The 25,526-nt window shown below is 41.8% G+C and overlaps 2 protein-coding genes across 2 annotated transcripts; both read left to right on the top strand.

Moving 5' to 3' along the window:
• Positions 1-14,523: 14,523 nt before the first annotated feature.
• On the top strand, positions 14,524-17,246 carry LOC129160172 (uncharacterized). The gene is made up of 5 exons (XM_070541847.1): positions 14,524-15,095; positions 15,187-15,240; positions 15,364-15,440; positions 15,537-15,590; positions 16,178-17,246. Exons 1-5 carry the CDS (start codon positions 14,784-14,786, stop codon positions 16,395-16,397), a joined length of 717 nt encoding a protein of 238 aa, XP_070397948.1. The 5' UTR covers positions 14,524-14,783; the 3' UTR covers positions 16,398-17,246.
• A 507-nt stretch (positions 17,247-17,753) lies between these two features.
• On the top strand, positions 17,754-20,778 carry LOC129160210 (uncharacterized). The gene is made up of 5 exons (XM_070556008.1): positions 17,754-18,321; positions 19,273-19,378; positions 19,543-19,690; positions 19,773-19,899; positions 20,077-20,778. Exons 3-5 carry the CDS (start codon positions 19,580-19,582, stop codon positions 20,478-20,480), a joined length of 642 nt encoding a protein of 213 aa, XP_070412109.1. The 5' UTR covers positions 17,754-18,321; positions 19,273-19,378; positions 19,543-19,579; the 3' UTR covers positions 20,481-20,778.
• The last annotated feature ends 4,748 nt before the right edge of the window (positions 20,779-25,526 follow it).

Here is a 25,526-nt window from a genome sequence, read left to right as displayed (position 1 = left end):
CCAAGTCCCGTACTTCAAAAAGCTCCTATGCTTTAACATTGCCTTTTCCACTAATTTTGAGGTCACGGTGTGGGTCACAGGAGGGATGTAAAGGGTCTTAAATCAGGTCACTTCATCATCTTAACCCTCCCTTTGAGGTGGTCATATCTGCATTCTGATAGGTCATTCATGCGCAAAAACGATCCCACCCCCGTACTTCAAAAAGCTCCTATACTTTAACATTGCCTTTTCCACTAATTTTGAGGTCACAGCGTGGGTCACAGGAGTGATGTAAATGGTCAGAAATCAGGTCACTTCATCGTCATTACCCTCCCTTTAAGGCGGTAGTGTCTGCATTCTGATACGTTATTCTTAGTCTAAAGAGCCCCCTCAAATGTACTCAAAATAGCTCCTATACTTTTAACACGGACTTTTCCACTAATTTTGAGGTCATTGTGTGGGTCACAGGAGGGATGAAATGGGTCTTAAATCAGGTCACTTCATCATCATAACCCTCTCTTCAAGGCGGTCATTTCTGCATTCTGATACGTTATTCATGCACAAAAAAGCCCCCCACCCCCGGACTTTAAAAATCTCCTATACTTTATCATTGCCTTTTCCACTAATTTTGAGGTCACGGTGTGGGTCACAGGAGGGATGTAAAGGGTCTTAAATCAGGTAACATCATCATCATAACCCTCCCTTCGAGGCGGTCATGTCTTTATTCTGATATGTCATTCATACGCAAAAAATCCCCCCCAAATGTTCTTCAAAAAGATTCCATACTTTAACATGGCCTTTTCCACTAATTTTGAGGTCACGGTGTGGGTCACAGGAGTGATGTAAATGTTCCGAAATCAGGTCACTTCATCGTCATAACCCTCCCTTTATGGCGGTAGTGTCTGTATTCTGATGCGTCATTCCTAGTCTAAAGAGCCCCCACAAATGTACTCAAAAAAGCTCCTATACTTTTAACATTGTCCAAAATCCAAAAACTCTCCATGTCCAAAATGTGCGTAAGCCAGCTTCTTGGGTCAACTCAAAGTTGCCCACATTTTCCCACTAGTTTTTCCTTTATAAATCCCAAAGTTTGCATGGCAAGTTACTTATGCAGTTTTCCAACCCCATTATGTGGGTAAGCAAGCTCTATAAATGAGACCCCAGGTCACTACAAAACTTAATGATGTAAATCTGCAGCATGCAAGGACCATTTACAGGGGTTGATTTTATTTGTCACCTTTTTCACCCCTTCAGAGTTTGTAGGTATGATCGTTCTTGTTCTCTGCACCATCACAGCAGATTCATTAGTTGAGCCCCAATACATAAAAAATTAATTAAATGAACAGGATATATATATATATGTAAAAAAGCCCCCCCAAATGTTCTTCAAAAAGATCCCATATATATATATATGTATGTATATATATATATATATATATATATATATATATATATATATATATATATATATATATATATATATATATATATATATATATATATATATATATATACATACGTAACTCCGAGCGGGTTGGAGTAGTCTGATCGCTGCTGCAGTCAGCTCGATCTCCGACGGGGATTTCCAACTCGAGAGGGGGGTGGGGATGCATTCATCCACCGGCTTGGAGTAGAGCACCGGTCGTTCTTGGATTCTCCAGATCTCAGATTGCCAGTCCACTTCTGCCCCGTCTATAACCTTCACTCTTTCACTCCAAAGGCCCAACAACATGAATACTTTTGACTCCGATGGTCAGTGCCACCCCAAATGTTACAACAGGGTGTGCTTTGTAGCCTACCAGTGTTATGAGTGTTAAAGAGAAAATGACAGGGAGTGAAACAATGTTTAATATCATTTTTGCTGCTGGAAATAACACAAAAGCATTGTTTGTACCAGTCAGCTGATGGTTTCACATATGAAGAGGTGTCCCCATCACTAGTGCTGCAGGAGCACATCTGCACACTACTTAGGGCAGGCTGTTTAAACAGTTTTTAGGAAGATATATATTCAAAATATCTAAAAATCTATTGTTTCTATTAAAAACCTTCAAAATAATCCATAATAACCTTCTCAATATACACAATGATCATTTCTGATATATTAAAGTGTCATTCACCCCCCTAGCATCACATCCACCCACACTTCCTGTTTGAAAAATGCACTTAAAGGAGATGTCATCTGGTGGATCAGGAGAGCTGTGGCGCAGAGGAGGTGACTGACCCCCCCTCACTTTTGATTTGCCAGAGATAGACCGTGAGGGTAACTTTAACCGTGCGGAGACGAAGAGTAGGCGAAAATTTGATATCAAGTTCAAAGAGAACGTGCTGATTATGCTGCAGAACACTCTGGGGAGCAGTAGGGGTTGTATGAAATAGTCACTAGTCGACTTCACCGCTCTATAGTGACTTTTTATGCCTGTCATCGACTAGTCACTGTCACGTGATAATGACCGGCAACATGCAGTCCACGGAAAAGACAGCAGCCTGCTGTCAGCAGGTGACAAGCTCCTGCGCGTCGGAAGGCAACACGCTGTGCTAGAGCGTCGGTACCGACACCCGCCGTAAAACGGACATTTAACCAAATTGTGACGTTTACCCTCTTGCAATTTAACATTCCCCCACCCCCATCCTAACCTCATATTAACCAGCTTGCACATGCAAAGCTCTGATTGTTGACGCGCTCCAGACATCTGCGTCCTGAGCACGGCCACAGTAACATTATCAAATCAGGTGTCGCCACCTCAAAAACTAATTTAACACGCGATCGTTCATGTCGGCTCATTTCCTTTTCATGTTTTCTGTCTTTTATTCTTTTATTTGTGCCTGATGCGTTTCGCTGCTGTGGATCGGGGCGCATCACCTGGTTTGTCCTCGGTGATGCACCTAACTGATGAGGCCGGCGAGCACTCCGCTGTTTTTGCGGTCGGTAGATCTTTTAGAACTGCAGTTCAAAGGTAACTCATGAGGTGAATATATATGAACCCAAGTAGCAGTTTTTCTTTAGGATTGAGAGGAGATGCAGGAAGATAATAAACAGGCAGGACAGAAAAACAGTCAAATAAAAACAAGTTAGGTTTTGTACCTGGTGGTTGCAACAAACAGACACCATTGAAGGTAATCAGAAGTGAGGAACAGAAAATGAAATAATTATTTTAATGTTTAGAGCAGCAGGAACTCTGAGAGGCTGCAGGTGCATCAGTGCAGGGGGAGGGGGGAGAGGGCTGAAGCAGAAACTACCGTTGTTAAAAGAAATGTGTTTAACTTTGAAAATGTGGGCGCAATTTTAAATGTCAAAAACTCCAGCAAACCATTAGTTCATTTTGCTCAAATAGAAATAGAGGCCTGCCTCTAATTCTGGTCCTCCTTCCAATAAAGGCCTGGAGCTTGATGAGCTTGAGTCAAATACAGGCCCGGGCCTGTATTAGAAGATTTACGGTATTCATACTTCAGTCAATGTATTCACACTTTGTTCCATATATTCACACTTCACTCCATATATTCAGACTTTGTTCCATATATTCAAACTTCACTCCAAATATTCACACTTCACTCCATATATTCACACTTCAATCCATATATTCACACTTCACTCCATATATTCACACTTCAATCTATATATTCACACTTCAATCTATATATTCACACTTCACTCCATATATTCACACTTCAATCTATATATTCACACTTCAATCTATATATTCACACTTCAATCCATATATTCACACTTCAATCCATATATTCACACTTCAATCCATATATTCACACTTCAATCCATATATTCACACTTCACTCCATATATTCACACTTCAATCCATATATTCACACTTCAATCCATATATTCACACTCCAATCCATATATTCACACTCCAATCCATATATTCACACTTCGTTCCATATATTCACACTTCGTTCCATATATTCACACTTCGTTCCATATATTCACACTTCGTTCCATATATTCACACTTCACTCCATATATTCAGACTTTGTTCCGTATATTCACACTTCAATCCATATATTCACACTCCGATCCATATATTCACACTTCGTTCCATATATTCACACTTCGTTCCATATATTCACACTTCAATCCATATATTCACACTTCACTCCATATATTCAGACTTTGTTCCATATATTCACACTTCAATCCATATATTCAGACTTAAATCTGAAGTCTGAATATATGGATTGAACCATGAATAAATGGAATGAAATTCAACACATTGAATGAGAAGGATGTACTGTATGTGTGTATATATATATATATATATATATATATATATATATATATATATATATATATATATATATATATATATATATATATATATAATTATTATCCATGTTTTTTAAATTAAAACATTTCTTTTATTTTATCAATTTGAAGGTACAACATTCTTGCTCATCAGCTGACCCAAATGCGGGACTTAGGATTTAGTTGGATGGCCATATCTCGAATGCTGTCTGTCAACATTCGAACACTGTTCAACCACAGGACTCAACTAGGTTTAGTCGACTATGGAAGTTTCACCAACATTTCAAATGAGGATCTTGATCATCTTATAAATGAGGTTATTCGTCAAACTCCTGGCTCAGGAGAGACCTACATAACAGGTAGTCTAAGAGGAAGGGGGGTCAGAGTTCAGCGATGGCGAGTACGAGAGCGTTTAAGGATAATAGATCCGGTGGGGAGATCGTTGAGAAGCCGCAGGACAATTCAGCGCAGAGTCTATGATGTTTCTGTCCCCAACCAACTCTGGTATGTATTATTTTGTAAATTTCAATAAATTTCCAGCAAATTTTGCACAGATTAATACATTGTTTTATTTATAATTCCAGGCATATTGACACCAATCACAAGTTAAATCCATGGGGATTTGTCTTTCATGGTGGAGTTGATGGATTCAGTCGCTGCATTACCTACCTAAGATGTTGCACAGACAACACAGCATCCACTTCTTTGCAACTTTTCCAGGGTGCAGTTGAGCAATATGGACTTCCACATCATGTCACGGGTGATGCTGGGCGTGAGAATATTGATGTTGCACGGTTTATGATTGAGAACAGAGGCGCAAACAGGGGAAGTTTTGTGGTTGGACGTAGCGTTCATAATCAAAGGATTGAAAGATTGTGGGGAGAGGTAAACAGGGTGGTGTCATCCTTTTAAAGATCTTTTCATTTTCATGGAGAGTACTGGAGTTTTAGACAGCACTAACCACCTCCACATTAGGGCTCTTCACCATGTGTATCTTCCAAGAATAAACAGATCTGTGGATGAGTTTAGACGACAGTGGAACCACCACAGTTTAAGAACAATGGCAAACATGTCCCCTCTTCAGTTGTGGACTACAGGGATACTCCAACTTCCTGAATTTCTAAGACCAATCACTAATATTCATGTGCACCATGGTTACAACACTCACCAATGGGATGCAGAGTTAGGGCAAATTAATTATTTGCATGATGATGGAAACCATGGAATAGAACTTTTTTTATCTGCATGTAATCTCCTTGAAAGAAACACATAGGGTCTGCTCAGTCTTCATGCTCATCATCTTGAAAGGGGTGTTGTCTTATTTTTGGATTTCACAATGTACACACAGTCCAAGAACTATGTTATGAGGTTTCATTTTGTAAAAAAAAAGTCTATAGGAGCAAAGACAATGTGCAACTGCAGAATTTGTTTGTTGACACTTCTAATGACCTTACTGACAACACTAGCATCTTTTATTGTTTATATTTCTGTGTGATTGACCACTAGTAATTTTCCTTCATAATAAAGGTAAGCATTGTAAAATCTTAAGCCTTGAGTCCTTATTTCTTAAATAAATGAATTGGTAACACTTCAAGTGTCCCTTTACTAATGCTACATAGTGCATTACTAAGTATTAATAAGATATTTCATAGCTTGTCAGACACTTTATGGTGCCATCAGATAAAAGAAAAAGATCCAGACATCTCCTTTTTTTGGTTAACATTAATGTAAAACTTATAAAGGGACCCTTATTGTTAAGTGTTACCAATTTAATTTTATACAACATGTATCTTAGAAAAGGTAAAGATATCACCACGAGTCACTATTAGGACAAAGAAACAAAGGGTTGAACTCTGCTATGTGATTTATTTCACAGGCTTCATTAACAGACTGTTACTGAAAAAATACTGCCCTTTACTGTACTAATAAACTTAAAATTCCAGCAAATTAAATATTGACCTGTAAAAAAAAAAAGAATACTTTCTGGTCAATCCAAACAAGAATTAAATTAGGATTTTCTATTTAGTGCTTACATTATATATGGCAGTTTTTGAAAAAAAGACAACACACAAAAAATAAATAAATAAATTGTCAGAAACATCTTATGATGTGCCAAAACCAGGAGAATTACGTATTCCGAAATCCATGTCACATTTTAATCCAGCATATGTACTGTGGACCGGTATGCGCAGAACATTTTCGCATGTGTTGGCCAATGGAAAGCGAGAATTCTCGATGAACTCCAGACTTGGCTTTGGAGTGAAACCAAGAGCTGGAATACTGTCACATCCGGTGAAGAAAATGAGAATATCCTTCAGAGAGACACCATCTCCAACTGCAAAACAATTACAAATATTATCAGCATTATCAACTACAATGTCATTTCCAAAATAATCAAATATTAAACCTAATTTACAGTAATTGAACCAGCAATATTTTTTCTGTCCTGAAATTACATTTTTTTTCAGTTGGCTCAAAAAGCATCATTCTGGTAAGTAGAGTTAATCAATTAGCAACAAGCAAAATATCCACAATAAAGTATAAATCATTATTAGTGAAGAAAAGATTTAGCTGGATGAGGAGATAAGCATTTTGTCTACAGAGCAGCATAAAACTTCTTAAGTGTTTATTTATTTTTGGAATAATTATGTTAACAATATCTTAAAATGTCTTTATTTTACTTTGAGGATTTTATACTTGGATATTTTAAAGTTAAAGTCCCATTAGTTGTCACACACAGGTGTGTGTGCGAAATTTGTTCTCCGCATTTGACCCATCCCCTTGGGGAGCGGTGAGCTGCAGACACAGCTGCGCTCAGGAACCATTTGGTGGTTTGTCCCCCAATCCAACCCCTTAATGCTGAGTGTCAAGCAGGGAGGCATTGGGTCATATTTTTTCAAAGTCTTTGGTATGACCCGACCAGTAATCGAACCCTGATCTCCTAGTCTCTGGGCGGACACTCTACCTCTAGGCCAACTGAGCTGGTTTAAAATGTCCTTTAAAAAAATAACATGTTAAAATGAAAACCAGGGTGTGGTGGAATTCAACTGGTTGGGAGTACAAGGAAAAATACAGTCACACACTTGGCCTGAATCAAGTCATGCAGCATGAAGTTCCAGCGCTTGAAGGTCAGGCTGTGGTTTTCCTGTGTGCTTGGAAACGTTCTCAGTTTGACCTTGGTAAGGTTCGTTGATGGACTATTGACCTGCCTAGGGTGTACCTTGCCTCTCACCCAATTTCTGCTGAAGATAAGCACCAACCCACCCACAACCCTGCAAGGATAGACAATGGATGAATGATGTATTACATGCTTGTTTATTTCTCGCTGCGCTAAAAATGATGTCCCTGACTGCTATGACTTTCCTCTTAAGTAACATGTCTGAAATCGAGAGGTGGGATCCAGTCACTGTTTTTAAAGTCGAGTCAAGTCTAAAGTAAAATGCTGGCAAGTGTGAGTTAAGGCTGAAGTCTGACACTTCAGTTTTTAAGTAATGTAGCATCATTTTTAAAACATTGCAATTATATGTTCAATGTAAATCACAGACCATGTATTATTTTCTAAATCTGTATTTATCTCAACACTTCATGAAACAAGCGCAACTGAATCAAGACATTAGGTACAAAAACTATGTCCAAACTTCTACCTCTATGTTGAATATTTTTAACCCTTTGATGCATGAATTATGAAATCTTCACCCATGATTTAAAAAAAAATTTTCATTCATTTTTAGGTGCAAATGAAACAAATTTCAACAAATATCTTTTGTAATGTTCTGCTAATTTACAAATAATTTATTATGTGTCCACTTCAGTGGACAGCGTGCAGTCTGAACATGAAATATGTTGGCTTGGCTTACTGAAGTCCAAATGGAGGGGCTCAAGTGCAATAAAGTCTTCAACAGCTGTGCTTAATAGCAAAAATAAATAAATAACAATTTTGAATACCTGTCCACTGTAGTGACCATTATGCATCAAAGGGTTAATCAAACTAACCCCTTCTGCACACTGGAAGCCTTTTGTGGCACAGAACAACAGCGGAACGTCACTGCTTAAAATAAAATAAATTAGAGTTTATGGGGGTGATTGCAACCAGCCACGACACAGCAATTTACTGACACATCCCAGAAGCAGCACACTGCTAAAGATAGGATCAGGTTCCAATTTTGACGCAAGCCGCTCATGGGACACGACAATTTCTGCCAAAAACATATCACTATACAGGTAATCACACACATTTTCAGAGTAAAACCCCCAGTAACTTTAAAAATAAAAGTCCATTGCAGCGATGCCATTTCATATCTATGTAAATTACATCAATACAAGCGGCCTAACAGCTTATTTACTCCCTGCATCATTCCAGAAGTGCAGCGGTGTGTTTTCATGGCTTTAATCCTGGCAGTGGTGAGGAACAACATCATATATGACATCAACTAGCTATATCAAATGTGATTTCCTTCTTTTTGGTTTAACACCCCCCACTGTCCTAATGGGTGTGACCCTGCGAGGAAAGTTGACCATTGAGCAGGATTGATGGTTTATCCCTTGAGGTCCACATGGCAGGGGTGAGGTGGTGCTCACTCCTCACCCCTGCTATGTGGACCTCAAGGGATAAACCATCAATCCTCACAGGGTCACCCATGAAGACAGTGGGAGGGTTAATGGTGGTACGGCATAAACTCGAGGGATTTGTTAAACTCACGAGTCGAGTGAAGAGCACAGTGGAGAAGCTGCTTTGTGACTGAGACTCTCCCGGTGTGCCCTGGCATGCAGCAATGGTCGCAAGTAAATATTTCCTCTGCCATTACGCGCTGCCGATGCTTGCAGTGTGCAGTAGGGGTAAGAATAGCCTTCCTTTAAAGGGCCTGAGTCATGCTATTTTACAATGTCCAGAGCAAGTATAGCCACAATATATGATACAGTATTACCAGTGGCACCATTACAGTAAGAACGTGTAGTTTTTACCATTAATCTCTGGAAATACCTATTGAAATGTTGTTGCAAATGATGAACACACCACTCAAATCAAGTGGTGAATTTGGGGTGGGGGTGTGAGCCCAGACAGTATTCATGGCAACCTGGTGATCCTACCAAAATAGCGGTTTGACCCACGGTAACACGTCGGGTCTGGGCACAAGCTTGTAATGAGCCTGCGCATCTTCACGTTTTTCCGAATTTCTCCCTCCAGCTGGTGAGACTACTGCTGATATGAATCATGTCTGCTACCGATTCAGCATTTCCTGGACATTCATCCACATTCTCAACAAACAGCAACAACTTTATTTCAAGATGTCCTCTAATTATCGTCGTCGTCGTCTTCCTCCGCTTATCCGGGTCCGGGTCGCGGGGGCAGCATCCCAATTAGGGAGCTCCAGGCCGTCCTCTCCCCGGCCTTGTCCACCAGCTCCTCCGGCAGGACCCCAAGGCGTTCCCAGACCAGATTGGAGATGTAACCTCTCCAACGTGTCCTGGGTCGACCCGGGGGCCTTCTGCCGGCAGGACATGCCCGAAACACCTCCCCGGGGAGGCGTCCAGGAGGCATCCTGACCAGATGCCCAAACCACCTCAACTGGCTCCTTTCGATCCGGAGGAGCAGCGGTTCTACTCCGAGTCCCTCCCGAATGTCCGAGCTCCTCACCCTATCTCTAAGGCTGAGCCCGGCCACCCTACGGAGGAAACTCATTTCGGCCGCTTGTATCCGCGATCTCGTTCTTTCGGTCATTACCCAAAGCTCATGCCCATAGGTGAGGATTGGGACGTAGATCGACCGGTAAATCGAGAGCCTGGCTTTCTGGCTTAGCTCCCTCTTCCCCACGACAGATCGGCTCAGCGTCCGCATCACTGCAGACGCCGAACCAATCCGCCTGTCGATCTCCCGATCCCTCCTACCCTCACTCGTGAACAAGACCCCGAGATACTTAAACTCCTCCACTTGAGGTAGGACCTCTCCCCCGACCCGGAGGTGGCAAGCCACCCTTTTCCGGTCGAGAACCATGGTCTCAGATTTGGAGGTGCTGATCCTCATCCCAGCCGCTTCACATTCGGCCGCGAACCTACCCAGCAAGAGCTGAAGGTCAGAGCTGGATGAAGCTAGGAGAACCACATCATCCGCAAAAAGCAGAGACGAGATTCTCCTGCCACCAAACTCGACACACTCCACACCACGGCTGCGTCTAGAAATTCTGTCCATAAAAGTGATGAACAGAACCGGTGACAAAGGGCAGCCCTGGCGGAGTCCAACCCTCACTGGGAACAGGTCCGACTTACTACCGGCTATGCGGACCAAACTCACGCTCCTCTGGTAAAGGGACTGAATGGCCCTTAACAGAAAGCCACCCACCCCATACTCCTGGAGCGTCCCCCACAGGGTGCCCCTGGGGACACGGTCATAAGCCTTCTCCAAATCCACAAAGCACATGTGGATTGGTTGGGCAAACTCCCATGCCCCCTCCATCACCCTTGCAAGGGTATAGAGCTGGTCCACAGTTCCACGGCCAGGACGAAAACCACATTGCTCCTCCTCTATCTGAGATTCAACTATCGATCGGACCCTCCTCTCCAGTACCTTGGAGTAGACCTTTCCAGGGAGGCTGAGGAGTGTGATCCCCCTATAGTTGGAACACACCCTCAGGTCACCCTTCTTAAAGATGGGGACCACCACCCCGGTCTGCCACTCCCTAGGAACTGCCCCCGATGACCACGCAATGTTGTAGAGACGTGTCAACCATGACAGCCCTACAACATCCATAGCCTTGAGATACCCAGGACGAACCTCATCCGCCCCCGGGGCTCCGCCGCTGTGTAGTTGTTTGACTACCTCAGCAACTTCTGCCCCCGAGATCGGACAGTCCATCCCCAGGCCTCCCAGCTCTGGTTCCTCCTCGGAATGCGCATTGGTGGGATTGAGGAGCTCCTCAAAGTATTCCTTCCACCGTCCGACTATAGCCTCAGTTGACGTCAGCAGCTCCCCATCCCCACTGTAAACAGTGTGAGCGAGTTGCTGCCTTCCTCTCCTGAGGCGCCGGACAGTTTGCCAGAACCTCTTTGGAGCCGATCGATAGTCTTTCTCCATGGCCTCACCAAACTCCTCCCACGCCCGAGATTTTGCCTCGGCAACTGCCACTGCTGCACCCCGCTTGGCTATCCGGTACCTGTCTGCTGCCTCCGGAGACCCACAGACCAGCCACGCCCTGTAGGCCTCCTTCTTCAGCCTGACGGCTCCCCGAACCTCTGGTGTCCACCAGCGGGTACGGGGGTTGCCACCACGACTGGCACCGGCCACCTTACGACCACAGCTAACAACAGCCGCCTCGACAATCGCAGAGTGGAACAAGGCCCACTCGGACTCAATGTCCCCCACTGCTCTCGGGACGTGGTCAAAGCTCTGCCGGAGGTGGGAGTTGAAGACCGTCTTGACAGGTTCTTCTGCCAGGCGTTCCCAGCAGACCCTCACTATGCGTTTGGGTCTGCCAGGTCTACGCGGCATGTTCCCTTGCCATCTGATCCAACTCACCACCAGGTGGTGATCAGTTGACAGCTCCGCCCCTCTCTTCACTCGGGTGTCCAAAACATACGGCCGCAGGTCAGATGATACGACTACAAAATCTATCATCGACCTGTGACCTAGGCTGCCCTGGTACCAAGTGTACCGGTGGGCATCCTTATGTTCGAACATGGTGTTCGTTATGGCCAAACTGCGGCTTGCACAGAAGTCCAATAACAAAACACCGCTCGAGTTCTGATCAGGTGGGCCGTTCCTCCCAATCACACCCCTCCAGGTCAAGCTGTCATTGCCCACGTGAGCATTGAAGTCCCCCAGCAGGACAATGGAGTCCCCTGATGGAGCACTATCTAGCACTCGTCCCAGGGACTCCAAAAAGGGTGGGTACTCTGAACTGATATTTGGCCCATAAGCACAAACAACAGTCAGGACCCGTTCCCCGACCCGAAGGCGCAAGGAAGCTACCCTTTTGTCCCCCGGGGTAAACCCCAACACACAGGCAGAGAGTCTCGGGGCTAACAAAAAGCCAACCCCAGCCCTCCGCCTCTCACCCGGAGCAACTCCAGCAAAGTAGAGTGTCCAACCCCTCTCCAGGTCTCGGGTTCCAGAGCCAATGCTATGTGTCGAGGTGAGTCCGACTATATCTAGCCGGTACCGCTCAACCTCTGCCACAAGCTCCGGCTCCTTCCCCGCCAGCGAGGTGACGTTCCATGTCCCAAAAACTAGTTTTCTTGTCCGGGGATTGGACCGCCAAGGCTCCCGCCTTGGTCTGCCACCCGATTCACATTGCACCGGACCCTTCATGTTCCTCCTGCGGGTGGTGGGTCCACAGTTGGACGAGCCCATGTATCCGGTTCGGGCTGGGCCCGGCCGGGCCCCATGGGCGAAAGCCCGGCCACCAGGCGCTCGCTCACGGGCCCCAACCCCAGGCCTGGCTCCAGGGTGGGACCCCGGTAACCCTCCGGGCCGGGTACTCCGACTCTTCGTTTTAACCGCCATGAAAGATCCTTCGAACCGTTCTTTGTCTCACCCTTCACCTAAGACCAATTTGTCATGGGAGACCCTACCAGGGGCACTAAGTGCCCCAGACAACATAGCTCCTAGGATCATTAGGGCACTCAAACTCCTCCACCACGATAAGGTGACGGTTCAAGGAGGAGTTCTGAAACACGTTACTCTTGTGAGTCGACAGCTGCAGCGCTGTTTAGTGAGGGTTATGGTGGCTTTTATCTTGTAAATCTGTTTGGCTTTGCTGCACACACACACACACACACACACACACACACACACACACACAAAGAGATGTATCCACTTGTTTATATTGGAGCCGTGAATGGCTTAAAAGTGGGCAATTTTGAATTAAAAGATGTGTAAAATTAGACTACATGTGGAGAAAATATCAAGTCTTTTTGTGGCATTGCCACATTACATCAGTGTTAAAATAAAAGAAAATATTTAATATTAGTTGCACAGAGGATATGACAAAATGGTCTAAACAATTACCAGAGTATAATCTTAAAACTGTGCCACTGTGATTTTCTTTTCCACTGTATGTAATTGGGTGGTTCTGGGTTGTTCATTTATTTATCAGTGTATTTGTGTTGTTTACCACACCCGGGCTATTAAGAGAGGGCTGCGTCAGGTGTGGAGAGAGAAGAAAAAAGACTGAGCACGGATGGGTGTGGTGCAGGTGTCAGCGTGGATCTGCTGCAGCCTGATTAGTATGGGGCCAATTCACTGACTAAAGTGGTCGTACTTGTAAACTGAAGATTCGTGCGTGGTAGTCAACGGTCATGCATAATATTAATGACTTGTACCCAAAGCTGAGCTTTTGTAAACTCTTGCCTCTGAAAATAAGATTGAAAAATCTACAACACTAATCAATTACGAGTATGAAGTAAAAGTTTATCAATACGAAGTGAAATTTTACGACTGTGACAAAAGACGACTCTCCAGTTATGAATAAGAATTATGTGCTGCCAAAACAGTGACACCTGATGACGGTCAGGGTCACAGGCATTATGCGTCGAGCAAAGAAACAACGATCTTCTAGCATGCGTTTCCCGTTTTGCGCTCTCAGCGGCAACATGGAGGACGGAGAGAACCAAAACACAGGAGGAAGTCAGGTAAAACAACATTTGTTGATCTTTTTAAAGCGGACTGCTGACATATTTCGGTTCCAGGATTGCTATGATGTTGCGTTAATATTGATTGTACTCTGTAGTTGTGCTTGTTTTTTAGTTTTGAGTCACTTTTTTTCCCACTTTCTTTGTTCGTCAGGCTCAGTTATCGGCCATTCTAGACACGGCAAACAGTCTGGTGTCGATGCTACACCGCAGGTTAAGCAGACAGGGAAATACACGACAGCCAGATGAGGGACAGGCAGAGCAAATAGCGAGTCCTCGGCAGACTGCCCAGCCCAGCGGGTCCGGGGTCTCCGGACAGTCAGTGCATCAAGAAATGGCTAGGTGTAACTGCAGTGCTGCAAATGAGTTTATGAAATTTACACGTTTAGTATCGATGAATAATCAAGCTTACTTTCATTTTTAGATCGTTTTCTGGATTTTTTCGGAAACAAGCAAAAGGCAAGAAACGTTTTGCACCATATGCACGACCTCAAAAGACTGTTTTACTTCACTTTTTTTTGCTTGACAAAGAACATGAAAAGACCCCCCAAGCAGATGTGGAACTCAAGCTTACATTGGCTGGACTTGGGAAACGTTCTCTGACTGTAGGTGAAAGCGTCACACATTCAGAGGTATTTATTTTTAAAACATCAGATGCACCCTCAAGGTTAATTTTGTTGTGATTATATTGTTTTATTTTTAAATTATTTGTATGTGCAAAGGAATGTACAATTTAGCTGTATGTTAATTACAATAATCCAGCTACGTTATGTGTAATGTTGTTTTATTAGTTGACAGATTTGCTTGTGAAGGCATATCCAAGACTTGGAAGTATCTGTGGTGGCTGGATGCTGCATAAGTCTACAGGTGTTTTGGGGCTTCAAATGTTGTTTTTACCTACAGCATTCTCCTAAACCTCCTTATGGTTACTGTAGATGTTTTTCCATTTCCAGGCGGGGGTGGGCAGCGCAGATTAGTTGCTATTCCTCCTGATTTAGATGGATACAATGGTCAGCAGCTGAAAGGAGTTAACGGAAATGGAAAGTACACACTCTACATAGCTCCTTTACAAGAAGAAATTGACAAGACTCCATTACCACCAGAAGCCAAAGAGTTTGAAAACATGCCCAAGGCCCCAAGCAGCACCTGCAGAAAGATGTTTCCACTTCAGATTCTTCCTGTGCACATCAAAAGCTGCAAGGAGAATATAGACCTGTGTACTTCATCTGAGAATGTATGTTGAATCTCAGGCTGTCAGTCTTTTGGGGATTTGCTTCAGCTGCAGGTTTTGTGAACTCAAATGTTATGCTGTTTTTTTACAACAGGAAAACGACATGTGGGAATGTACGCTTCCAGTGTGCTCCGAAAAACAGGAAGAGGTTAGCATGTAATTGTATTAGTGCAATGATAATCTGTACTAGTGTGTTAACTACCGGTAGTCATTGAGCAGAGTTGTAGTTGTTCATTGTATATAAATAAGTGTTGTAAATTAATATTTTTAGACTGCCGAGTGTCCAGTGTGCAGAAAAACATTCGACATTGATGTCATTGAAAGTCACGCATCAGACTGTGGATTACGGTACTCAAACCATACATATTACACAAATTCAGAATAAAAAAAAAATAAAACTTTTGTGAATAGATAATCATTATTTTGCTTTTTTCATGTGTGCAGAAGTATGTATCCTGAGAACAACGTGCCAACTGAAGCAATACATTCCTTTCAAAGGTAAACTCTAAAGTAGCAGTTATACTAGTGTTGAAATATACTGCAGATGTTAGTGGATATAAAAGTCTACACACCCCTGCTCAAATGACACCAATTAATATAAATCCATAACTATTCTACCTTTAATGTGACCTATAACCAGCACAGCGGCATCGAACAACAAACTAAAACCTTAAAAGGGTAAAAGTATAAAATAAATACATTTTTAAAAACTTGTATAAAAACTTATATTTGGGGCTTATTAGAAGCTCTTTAATTGGTGAAAGGTGTGTGCTGACTTCAGCTTAACATTAATTTAAATGTAACTGGTTAAATCTGAACACAGTCACATCCCCAGTCATAAAACAGCGTTCTCATCTGTGCAACCAAATTATCTCAGTTTGTTTAATACACCTCTGATGTATTTCTGTTCATCAGTGGCGTTGTGCAGGTTGTAGGTCACATTAAAGATGGAAAAAGTTGTAACATTATTTGACTCACCATTTTTTTACATGACCAAAAACTTGCATTTGAATAGGGGCGTGTAGACTTCTATCATCCACTGTATATTTAGCCTTTTACTTATATTGTATGCTTTTGGTTTAAAGCTCAGTGGACGTTTTGAATTGGATCCAGTGTCAAGTGGAGGAGGGCAGCACGTTTTACCTGTGCGTGTCTAGAAGTGACATCTTCAAAAGAGGAATGCAACAGTGGCAACGGCAGAAAAAATCCTCACCTAAAAGCCGATTGAAGGTTTCATTTATTGGGGAAGTAGGCATAGACTCTGGCGCTCTCAGTAAGGAATTTCTAACAGGTACAGCTCCATAACACTGCAGTTGTACTCGCTTTCGTGTAACATCAGATTTTGAGTTTATGTATTTGTCCAGAGATGCTTGCAGAGATTGAAAGGACCCTTTTTGTGGGCAACGCGGACAAGAAGGGAAAGATTCCGCTTCACGCCGGGGACACACCGGCCGCGGAAGCGCCGAGAAGCGAATCGCTCACGAAATTCGGCCGCTGCTCGCCGCTCCTCAGTTCACATCAGACGCGCCCCAGTCGAGGCGCGCCTCGGCTCAGCTGTAGTTTTTCTTTTAAACACTCGGTGTCCTCCATTTCCTCTCTGCCTTTCCTCAGCTCTTTTCCTCTACGTTTGAGTGTGTGTGTGTGTGTGTGTGTGTGTGTCTGAACCTATGGTATGAGTTGTTTCTGCCAGTTGAATCTCTTGGACCCCGCTCCAATTCTGCAGCTGTATCCTAGCAGTTTCTCTTAAATGGGTACGTAAATAACCGTTTTTCGGGAGTCGTACAGCTCCTCGTGTTTCTCAACTTCCATAATTCATTTAAAGTCATTCATCCTAACTGCTTGCCTCAGACTTTCTGCCTCTCTGTCCTGTTTGCTCCGGTGAAAAGACACCCAAAACCACACACCCCCCTTCACGTGGTCACACACGCACACAAGTTCGATGTGTGTGTATGTGTGTGCGTGTTCGTGTGGTTTTTCTGCAGTGTCTGTTTACGAACACATTTGACTATTGCGGAGTTTTATTTTGAAATGCTTTATTTTGTTAACTTTACCGGCCTGCCTCTTGTGTCTACGTTTGACTTCCTGCCAGAATTGACGCGATTCACCCGCGGCTCGCGAAAAAAATAGAGCCAACGCCGAAATGATCGCTGCACGGCGCGGGCTAGAGCGCCGGCGTGCGCCGGCGCGAGGCGCTTCGCAGCGCTTCAGCGGCCCATGTGGTCTATAGAATTGCTTAACAAGGGCGCCGAATGAAGGCGGTCCCATTTTCGCGGCGCTTCCGCGGCCAGTGTGTCCCCGGCCTTACTGTCTCCACAGTCTGGATCAAAACTACTTCAGGTTCATTGTATAGAACTCACATTTTATGCAATTCCATTGATTCATAAATGCTACCTGTATTTAATACAATGGCTGTCACCAACAGTTAATTTCCATTGATTGCCATCTATGAACTTTTTTCCCCCAATTGAGCAGATTAGGGAATGATAGATAGCCTGCCTTAGGAGTGCTTATCAGAAATATAATTACAGGATGTAATGACAAATGCATCTTGTAGTTGGAAATGTAACTTACTGTAGGATGTGTGTGATGCTTTTCTACAAACTCAATGTTTAAGTCAGAAATTGGTGTTATTGGTATAACCAGCCTATGTTCTGCTGATTCTTAAAGAACAAATAAAGAAAAATTTTTTTCCTGGTGACAATATTTTTTTTCTGATAGTTTTGTTGATTAGATTGTTACAAAGCAACATTTTTAGTGGCCCTTTAACGACTGTTTTTTGAAACCTGGACCTTGTTTTTTGCATGCATAATGTTAACTTACTTTTACAATAATTTATAGTAAATTTAATTCAAATTCAAAAATAATATATGGATCACACAGGGAAATTCAGTTTAGAACAAAAAATGAATATTCTGCACATTACAAATAAGATCCAAGTTGCAAACCAAAAAATTGTTACTCTTTTGTCAGTCAAAATGCTCAAAAACTCTGGCAGAATTTAGTGCATTGTTCTGATAACAGCTGGCAGCCAATGAGTTTAAGTGCTGTTGTATTTTTTGTTCTGATATGTAGGTCTGCAGGAGAAATTATAGCTGCTAGTCTGGCGCAGGGTGGACTTCTCCCCAACTTCTTGAAGCGAGTGGTGCTTCAGGTACTCTGAGATTCAGAAGCCATACAAGTGTCAAGCAGTGATGTCACAGATGCAGAGTTGTCACAGCTTATCCTGAAGGTAATGAACCCTGAATGTTAAAATTATATTATGTACTCTGACATTTACTTGCACATACAGTCATGTGGAAAAGACACCCTCTGAAAAACAGTTTTTTTGGGGGGGATGTTTTTAACTTATCACTTTCATTCACCATTTTCATTCACCTATGTATAATTGTATCTGTTGTTACACATCCCAGAGTTAGACAAGTGAGAAAAGAAATTGAGTAAAAGGATTTTGTTACCAGCCCTGTCATTCTATTGATCTGGCAGCAGTCAGTTTTTCTTTTTAGCATAAAACAATGATAGTGAATTAGCTCAGAATAGATTACATTTAAAATTCATTGGATGTCATTCATTTGAATGGAAGGTACTAGCATCCTAGAACCTGCTCCCAGATCAGGAGAATGACTGGGCTAGTTACAAAATGTATTGCTCTCACTTATGTAACTCAGGGGAATCTAACAACACACATAATTGTACTTGTCGCTTTAAGCACCTTCTGATTTACACTAGAATTCATGGTGGATTTTATGATTATGAATCATCCAGGTCCTAATGCTACCAAGCAGCGCAACAGTCCAGTACCAGAGTCATATGCAGCTACAATGTTGTTTTTGAGGCACCTGAGAGCACTTCAATCTCAACACACTCCCATTTCTAGTCAGAGGGACACCCACAATGTCGGAGGTTATAAAAGGGAATTCTCCATTTACATTGCTGAGATTTGTTTTTGTTTACATAGTATGGTATACCTGTGTGTGGTTAGGGCCATTTAAAGATTAAATAAAAATAGGGCTTGTTTTTCTTCAGTTAAATGCTTTCTACTGTATTTTTTTACATTTCATTGAAGTCCTTGAAATTATTTTACTTTATTTCTGTTGGGTTATTTTATTTTACTAAATTGTAGCAACGATGTACGTTTTTTCATTACTGTAATTGAATGAAGATGTATTAATTATGCTTTCAGATAAACACCGCCACTGAGGAAAATATCAACGACCTTAGCGATGATATTGTAAGCTGTGGATACACTGGAAAGGTGTCTGTAGAAAAAAAAAAGACCTCATAATCAGGTAGTTTAACATCCAAGCTGTCTGATATATACACTAATGGTTACAAAACTGTATTGCTTAGTAAACTTTTATGATCTGATTAATTAAAATCATCATGTAGTGCTTTTTACAAACTACTACTAGCGTAGTACTTGCTTGCCTATAAAGTCTGACTTTTGTTTTAGGGCGATTGTGCTTCATTCCAGCGTGAGAGTTATCCCCATGCTGGACCAGCTGAGAAAGGGTCTTCAACTATATGGCCTGCTCAGTGTTCTGAACCAACACCCAGAGCTTGGTCTGCCACTCTTTGTTCCAGGGGATGATGATGACAGGGTAATTAGGTTTAAATTTGCTATGTTTGCCCTTGTTTACTAAAAGTGAGTTTTGTACAGAGTTGGTTTCATTGTTATTGTAGGTGGATGCTGCCTTCATTATGGAAAAATGGCAACCTGTGTTCAGTGAGAAGGGCTCTCTGAAGTACACTAGAGAGGTCAACATTATGAACTTTTTTCAGGACTTCCTACAAGAGACTGAGGATCGAGGTAAGTTTGAGCTATTATATAATTACCGATTGTTATGGAGGGGGAAGATTGATGAACTCATCTAAAATTGATTAGCGCACCAGCAGCTTGAGAAGTCTTTCCTAGTGTGATGGAGTTTACTTGTTGATGTATTAACCTAGTTTGTATTTCACAATATTGCCTGTGTTTTTATTACAGAGCAAGCTGACCAGAGTGATGCGGACAACAACGGCACCACACAGGAGCTGACTGTTGGCAGAATCATGCAATGGATAACAGGGCAGGCAGACAAGCCTAATTTACCAAGCGAGATGAATGAGTTCATCATATCTGTCCATTTCTACCATGACTGTGACACACGTCACACCATTTGTTTCCCAACAGTGAGTGCATGTACTCGTACCATTACATTTCCAGTTGCTCACCTGACAACCTTTGATGAATTCAAATACATAAAGGAAATAGCAATGTCTCATGGTCAGTCCTTTGATAGGGTACGAATCTCAGTTCTTGCAGAAATTACACTACAGTTAACAGAGCCAAGGTTTTTTTTTCTCTTGATGTGCTGTTTTGTTGTTTACACATGCACACTCATTTTGTAGTTTGTCTCAACAACATTAAGTGACTGGGTGATGGATGGATGAATGAATGGGCGATGGATGGATGAATGGTTAGTTGCACTTGACTATGTTCCATTACAGCACAAATGTGCCATTTTACAACTGTTTACATGTGTTGAAAGAAATGGCCTGTGAAGTTTCATACCACTGCCATAGTTCTACATCCAAATGTTTTAAGCCAGACTGATTTAAATTTTACAAACAGTTAAATGTAGTTACAAGATGTGCTTTAGTATTTGTCTGAAAATAAGCTGTGTAATAAAATTGACAAATTGAGTTACTGGTTTGTTGGTAGTCATTTATTTAAAGCAGAGCAGTATATTTCAATGACAAATCAAGGCATTTCATGTTCTCAATTAAATGTGTTGCATTACAATATGTTGTATGTTCAAAGCAAAACAACCCAACTGCTGATGTAGACGGCCACACATGACAAGACCACACATTAGTTTGAAGTCTTCAAGAGCTGCAGTAGACCCCTTGACGTTTTAAAGTTGTCATTGTAGTGTGGGCAGAATTTTGGGTTTGTATTTCGCTATATTATTACGTCAAGGTTTTGTTAGATTCTTAACAGTGAACCTACTGTGTGTGTAGTGCTACAAAGTTCAGTGCAGCCCTGTAAATGTCTCTGCCATTGTCCTGGGAGGGAGCAGTGGGGGAGATGGCTGTCATCAGTCCTGCTATAACTTGGGGCCCCACAGAATGCTGGATGGGTGGCACAACTATTCCACTTCCAGGTTCTTCTCCCAAACTGTCAGCATTCCAGTCTATGTTGTCTTGAATAGTCTGTAAAAAGCAAGTAATCTTTTATTATATAATAAAATATATAAAAACACTTTGTAGTATCTAATTCTGGGATATATATATATATATATATATATATATATATATATATATATATATATATATATATATATATAATTAAAAATAAACATTTGTTGTTATATTTCCCAGAATTTGATAGGACAAATAAAGCATTTTGTAAGTAGCCCAGTCATGATCTAGCAGCAGACTTTTTGCTTTAGTTTAGCATGAGATAATGTAAGTGAATAGAATTAATAACTAGTGTGTTGTTATTACCATTCGCTTACATTATTTTATCAGGACAATGATCAGGAAGATGACTCGGCTGGTTACAAAATGCTTTGTTCAGTCTTATTTCATTCTGGGAAGTATAACAGACAAAATTTTACTTGGTGCTGGAGTGTCACTTTGATGGGTAGCACATTGGAAAATGTCCCGATGATTTTAAAATATCATTTCAAAACTAATCCTAACACTTGTGACTGAAACAGAAAAGAACTTAGGCTGAGCATGCTGTACCTCCACACTTGCTGGAGGAGCCACAGGATGGTGAAGAAGCCCCATAGCCCAGAGTTGATTCGGAGTCATGTTTTCCTCCATTCGTAATGGGTGGTTGTCCCATCCATCTTTGAAAAGGTCAAGGTCCATGTGGAGTCTTGGTATGAAGACATATTGACAACAGAACAAGTGCAAACTGTTGGAAGGGTCCAACAGGCCCTCCTCCTCAAGGCTATGCAGCACCTCATAATAAACACTTGTAACAGCCATCCATATGTCACGCCACAAGCGCTCAATCCTACAAGATGAAAACATGCAAAATGGGTTTGTCAACCATCTCTGCAAAACAAAATTACCTCTCAAATAACTAAACAGAGTATTAAGGTACAGCCAGGCAATTATTTTAATACCCCTTTAAAACATTAAATTATTATTCACCTTTGGTTGTGCACACTTTTGCCAGATATGTAGCTTCCCCTGCCACATCCACGGATGCTGAACATGCAGTTGGCAATGCCAACATTTTCAACGCCTTGGTCTCCCCTTACTCTGTTTAAATACAAGTAGTTTGTCAAACATAAAATGTTGTGCAAAAAAACATGTAGAGAGAGGAGATTGGTCACTCGACCTTTATCATGTTATAATTAAACACGTGTATATGGGGGGAAATGCATGTTGGGGTGGAAACACATGGGGGGGGGGGGGGGGGTATGGAGCTACTTGTATAAAACAATGTAGGTGATCAAGGTTAGTGAGGTGAGTGACGTGGCAGAGTTACATGAGTGAGTGAAGTGGGGGAGCAAGGGAGTAAGTGAGTGGATGCTGCTGAGTGAGTTGAGTGAGCAGAATAGGATAACAAGGGGAAAACTGCAGATTAAAGGAACCTCTTTTTTTACCTTAATGGAAATCCAAACTCTTCCACAGAGGTCATGAAGAACTTCAGAGCAGTTGAGGCCTTATTATTATTTGCTGCACAGAGATACATTATCTGCAAGAACATGCCTCAATGTCATTCATAAAATAATGATGAGATATACCGCAGTCAGAAAATGTAAATATTTTTTTTACCTTTCTTGAATAACCCTCAATCCCACCGAAGATTACAATTCCATATCTGTTGGGAAACACCATGTTTTAATTATTTTGAGATGTAATGCATGTATCTTTTTGGAAACAAAATTTAAGAGTGAGACCAGGGCCAGAGTGGGGACTTATTTTCAGCCCTGGAGTTTCATGCCACAGACATGCCCACTTATATTGCAACCTATTATTTAAATCTTGCAAATGTAACCTTATATGCTAAAGCTACAACATTATACTTTTCTAAAAAACATGTCTTCAATGGCCAAACAAGCTTTTTTGGATTACTTTTATCCTCCTCTTTCAAATGTGGACTTTGGGTATCGTATCAATTTGAATGAAAACAAATCTAACAGGTCATTTAGGCATACTAGGTGCTCACATTTTAAGTAACGCCTTCTTGTTTTCACACCTGTTCCTTCCACACAAGAGAAATCGCCTCACTGACTTCTGGCTCTGCTTCTGATACTAAATCGGATTAAAACTTGTCCAAATTCTCACCGATGTGCCATTTTGCCAAGCTTATGATTTATTCATCTACGTTTTGAATCAGCTGGCATTGCTGGAATTGTTTTATACAGAGCAGGTCTACACCCTGCTCTTCATGATAAATAATGCTAAAAATATTCACTCAATCAGCAAACCAGCCCATCTGAACCTGTGGTCTCATTTCACCTGGTGCAGGATTTAAATTCTAACTCTGAGAAGTCAAGACAACTTTGTGTGAAATCACATCAAATATGTTAGCTGCCACAAAATCTCACAATTCATTGACTTGATAATTAACTCATTTTGGTTTGCAGGCTTAGTTCAATATGCTGTTTTAACCATTTTGTCATTGTTAGTTGTCACAAACAGCCAGGTTGTTGTAGTGAAAAAATAGCTATTTTAGCTAATTTAACAGTCAGGTCCCATAGCTTTTTTCTTTTTAAATAAAGCATGATTACCCACTCCTGAATTGTATGAATATATAAACATACAGCCTTAAACAAGGCAGATAGGCAAGTCTCTCTCTTTTTCTCTCCCACAAACAAGCTGAGATTTACCTAATTAATTTATGATTTGTGTCCACATGAACCAGAGACTGTGGACCTTTGACAGAGTAGGTCCTTCTAGCAACACAACGCAAATGTGCTGTTCTCTCCAAAATACCAGCTGAATCCACCCGATGCATCGATGCTGAAACTTGCTTCCATTTGACACGGTGACCCATGGCTTGTAGCTGTCCCTTCATTATTCTGTATCCAATGTGTGGCATCCTCTGTTTAACTGATCGCACAAGAGTATCCAGTTCCTCTTCAGTAACATTGCTGTATGATTTTTTACAGGAAAGATCAAACTCCTGCATTCGTCTAAGCACTGTCCTTTCGCAGACGCCCAAGAGTTTAGCAATGCTTGGAATGGACAGTGACAAATCAAGAAGGTTTTGTAGACAGTCTTTAGAAACCTCAAATTTGGGTCGCCCCATGAATCCACCCACAACCTCCACATAAGCAGAAGGTGGTCTGTCTTCCCCTCGTGCGTTAAGGAGTCCTAGAAGATTGGACATGGCAGAAAGAATATCCTCTGGAAATTCTACCACATTAGCAAAAGCACGTATGAGTCCCATCTCACGATTTAAAACAAAATGTAAACAGTCCACATCTACAGGATAACGTTGCAATACTTCTTGGATCCTTCTCAGAAGTCGCTCCATAAACTGCATCCCAATGAAAGATACCTGCAATTCATATAAAAAAACATGTGAGAATTTACATTAAACTTTCAAATAGTCAAATAACTTTACTCAAATGTATTGTTATCTTTAGTGGTGAGCAGCTGCCATATGCCATTTTTCTTTTATAATTCAGTAATTCTAGGAAATAATTTACGACAGATGTACATCCTGTAAATGGCCCTGCTGTACATATAGGTGATATGTGTGTGTGTTTTAATTCTACTTGTGTAAATAGTCTCTGTACCTTCGTCCCTCTTTGGTGCTGTTAGGACTATTGTATTGACTGTTGTATTCTTTTCTATTCACCATTAGTGCGGTCACCATCACTTGCACCACTAGGTGTCACTGTTAGCACCGCCAAAAAAAGACAGTAAAATTCAATAAAATAAAAAAACATGGCTTTTTATCATGTTAATAGGTGCACTTGAATCATTATATACCCGAGCCTTAAGGCTGGGACATTAGTTTAGCCAAGAGTAGTACAGTAAACTTCTCTTTTCACAATGAAGTAGACGAAAACGACACTAATTCTGAAAGAACTGAAATGTCAAGACACTGAGCGGGCTCTCTCGTACGATATAAGATGGACATGCACTTAGCTTCACCTCCCCAACATAATGAAGTAACTTAGCAATAAACTGTTACCTGAGTACTGCCAGCACTCCGGTTCTCTGTCAGCCATGTTGCCAAGAGGAACGCAAACAGTGAACGCACGCGTGTAGGATCGGTCTTCTTTTCCTTCTTCCTCTTCTTCTTCTGTTGATGTTGGCAATTAAATTTTAGATGCATTACCAACTCCTGTGTTTTGGTTCTCTCCGTCCTCCATGTTGCCGCTGAGAGCGCAAAACGGGAAACGCATGCGCAGTATAGAAGATCGTTGTTTCTTTGCTCGACGCATAATGCCTGTGACCCTGACGTCATCAGGTGTC

The sequence above is a fragment of the Nothobranchius furzeri genome, chromosome 11 (assembly GCF_043380555.1).
Source record: "Nothobranchius furzeri strain GRZ-AD chromosome 11, NfurGRZ-RIMD1, whole genome shotgun sequence".
Lineage (NCBI taxonomy): Eukaryota > Metazoa > Chordata > Actinopteri > Cyprinodontiformes > Nothobranchiidae > Nothobranchius > Nothobranchius furzeri.
Note: the sequence above shows the minus strand (reverse complement) of the source record. Positions and strands in the feature narration are given on the sequence as shown.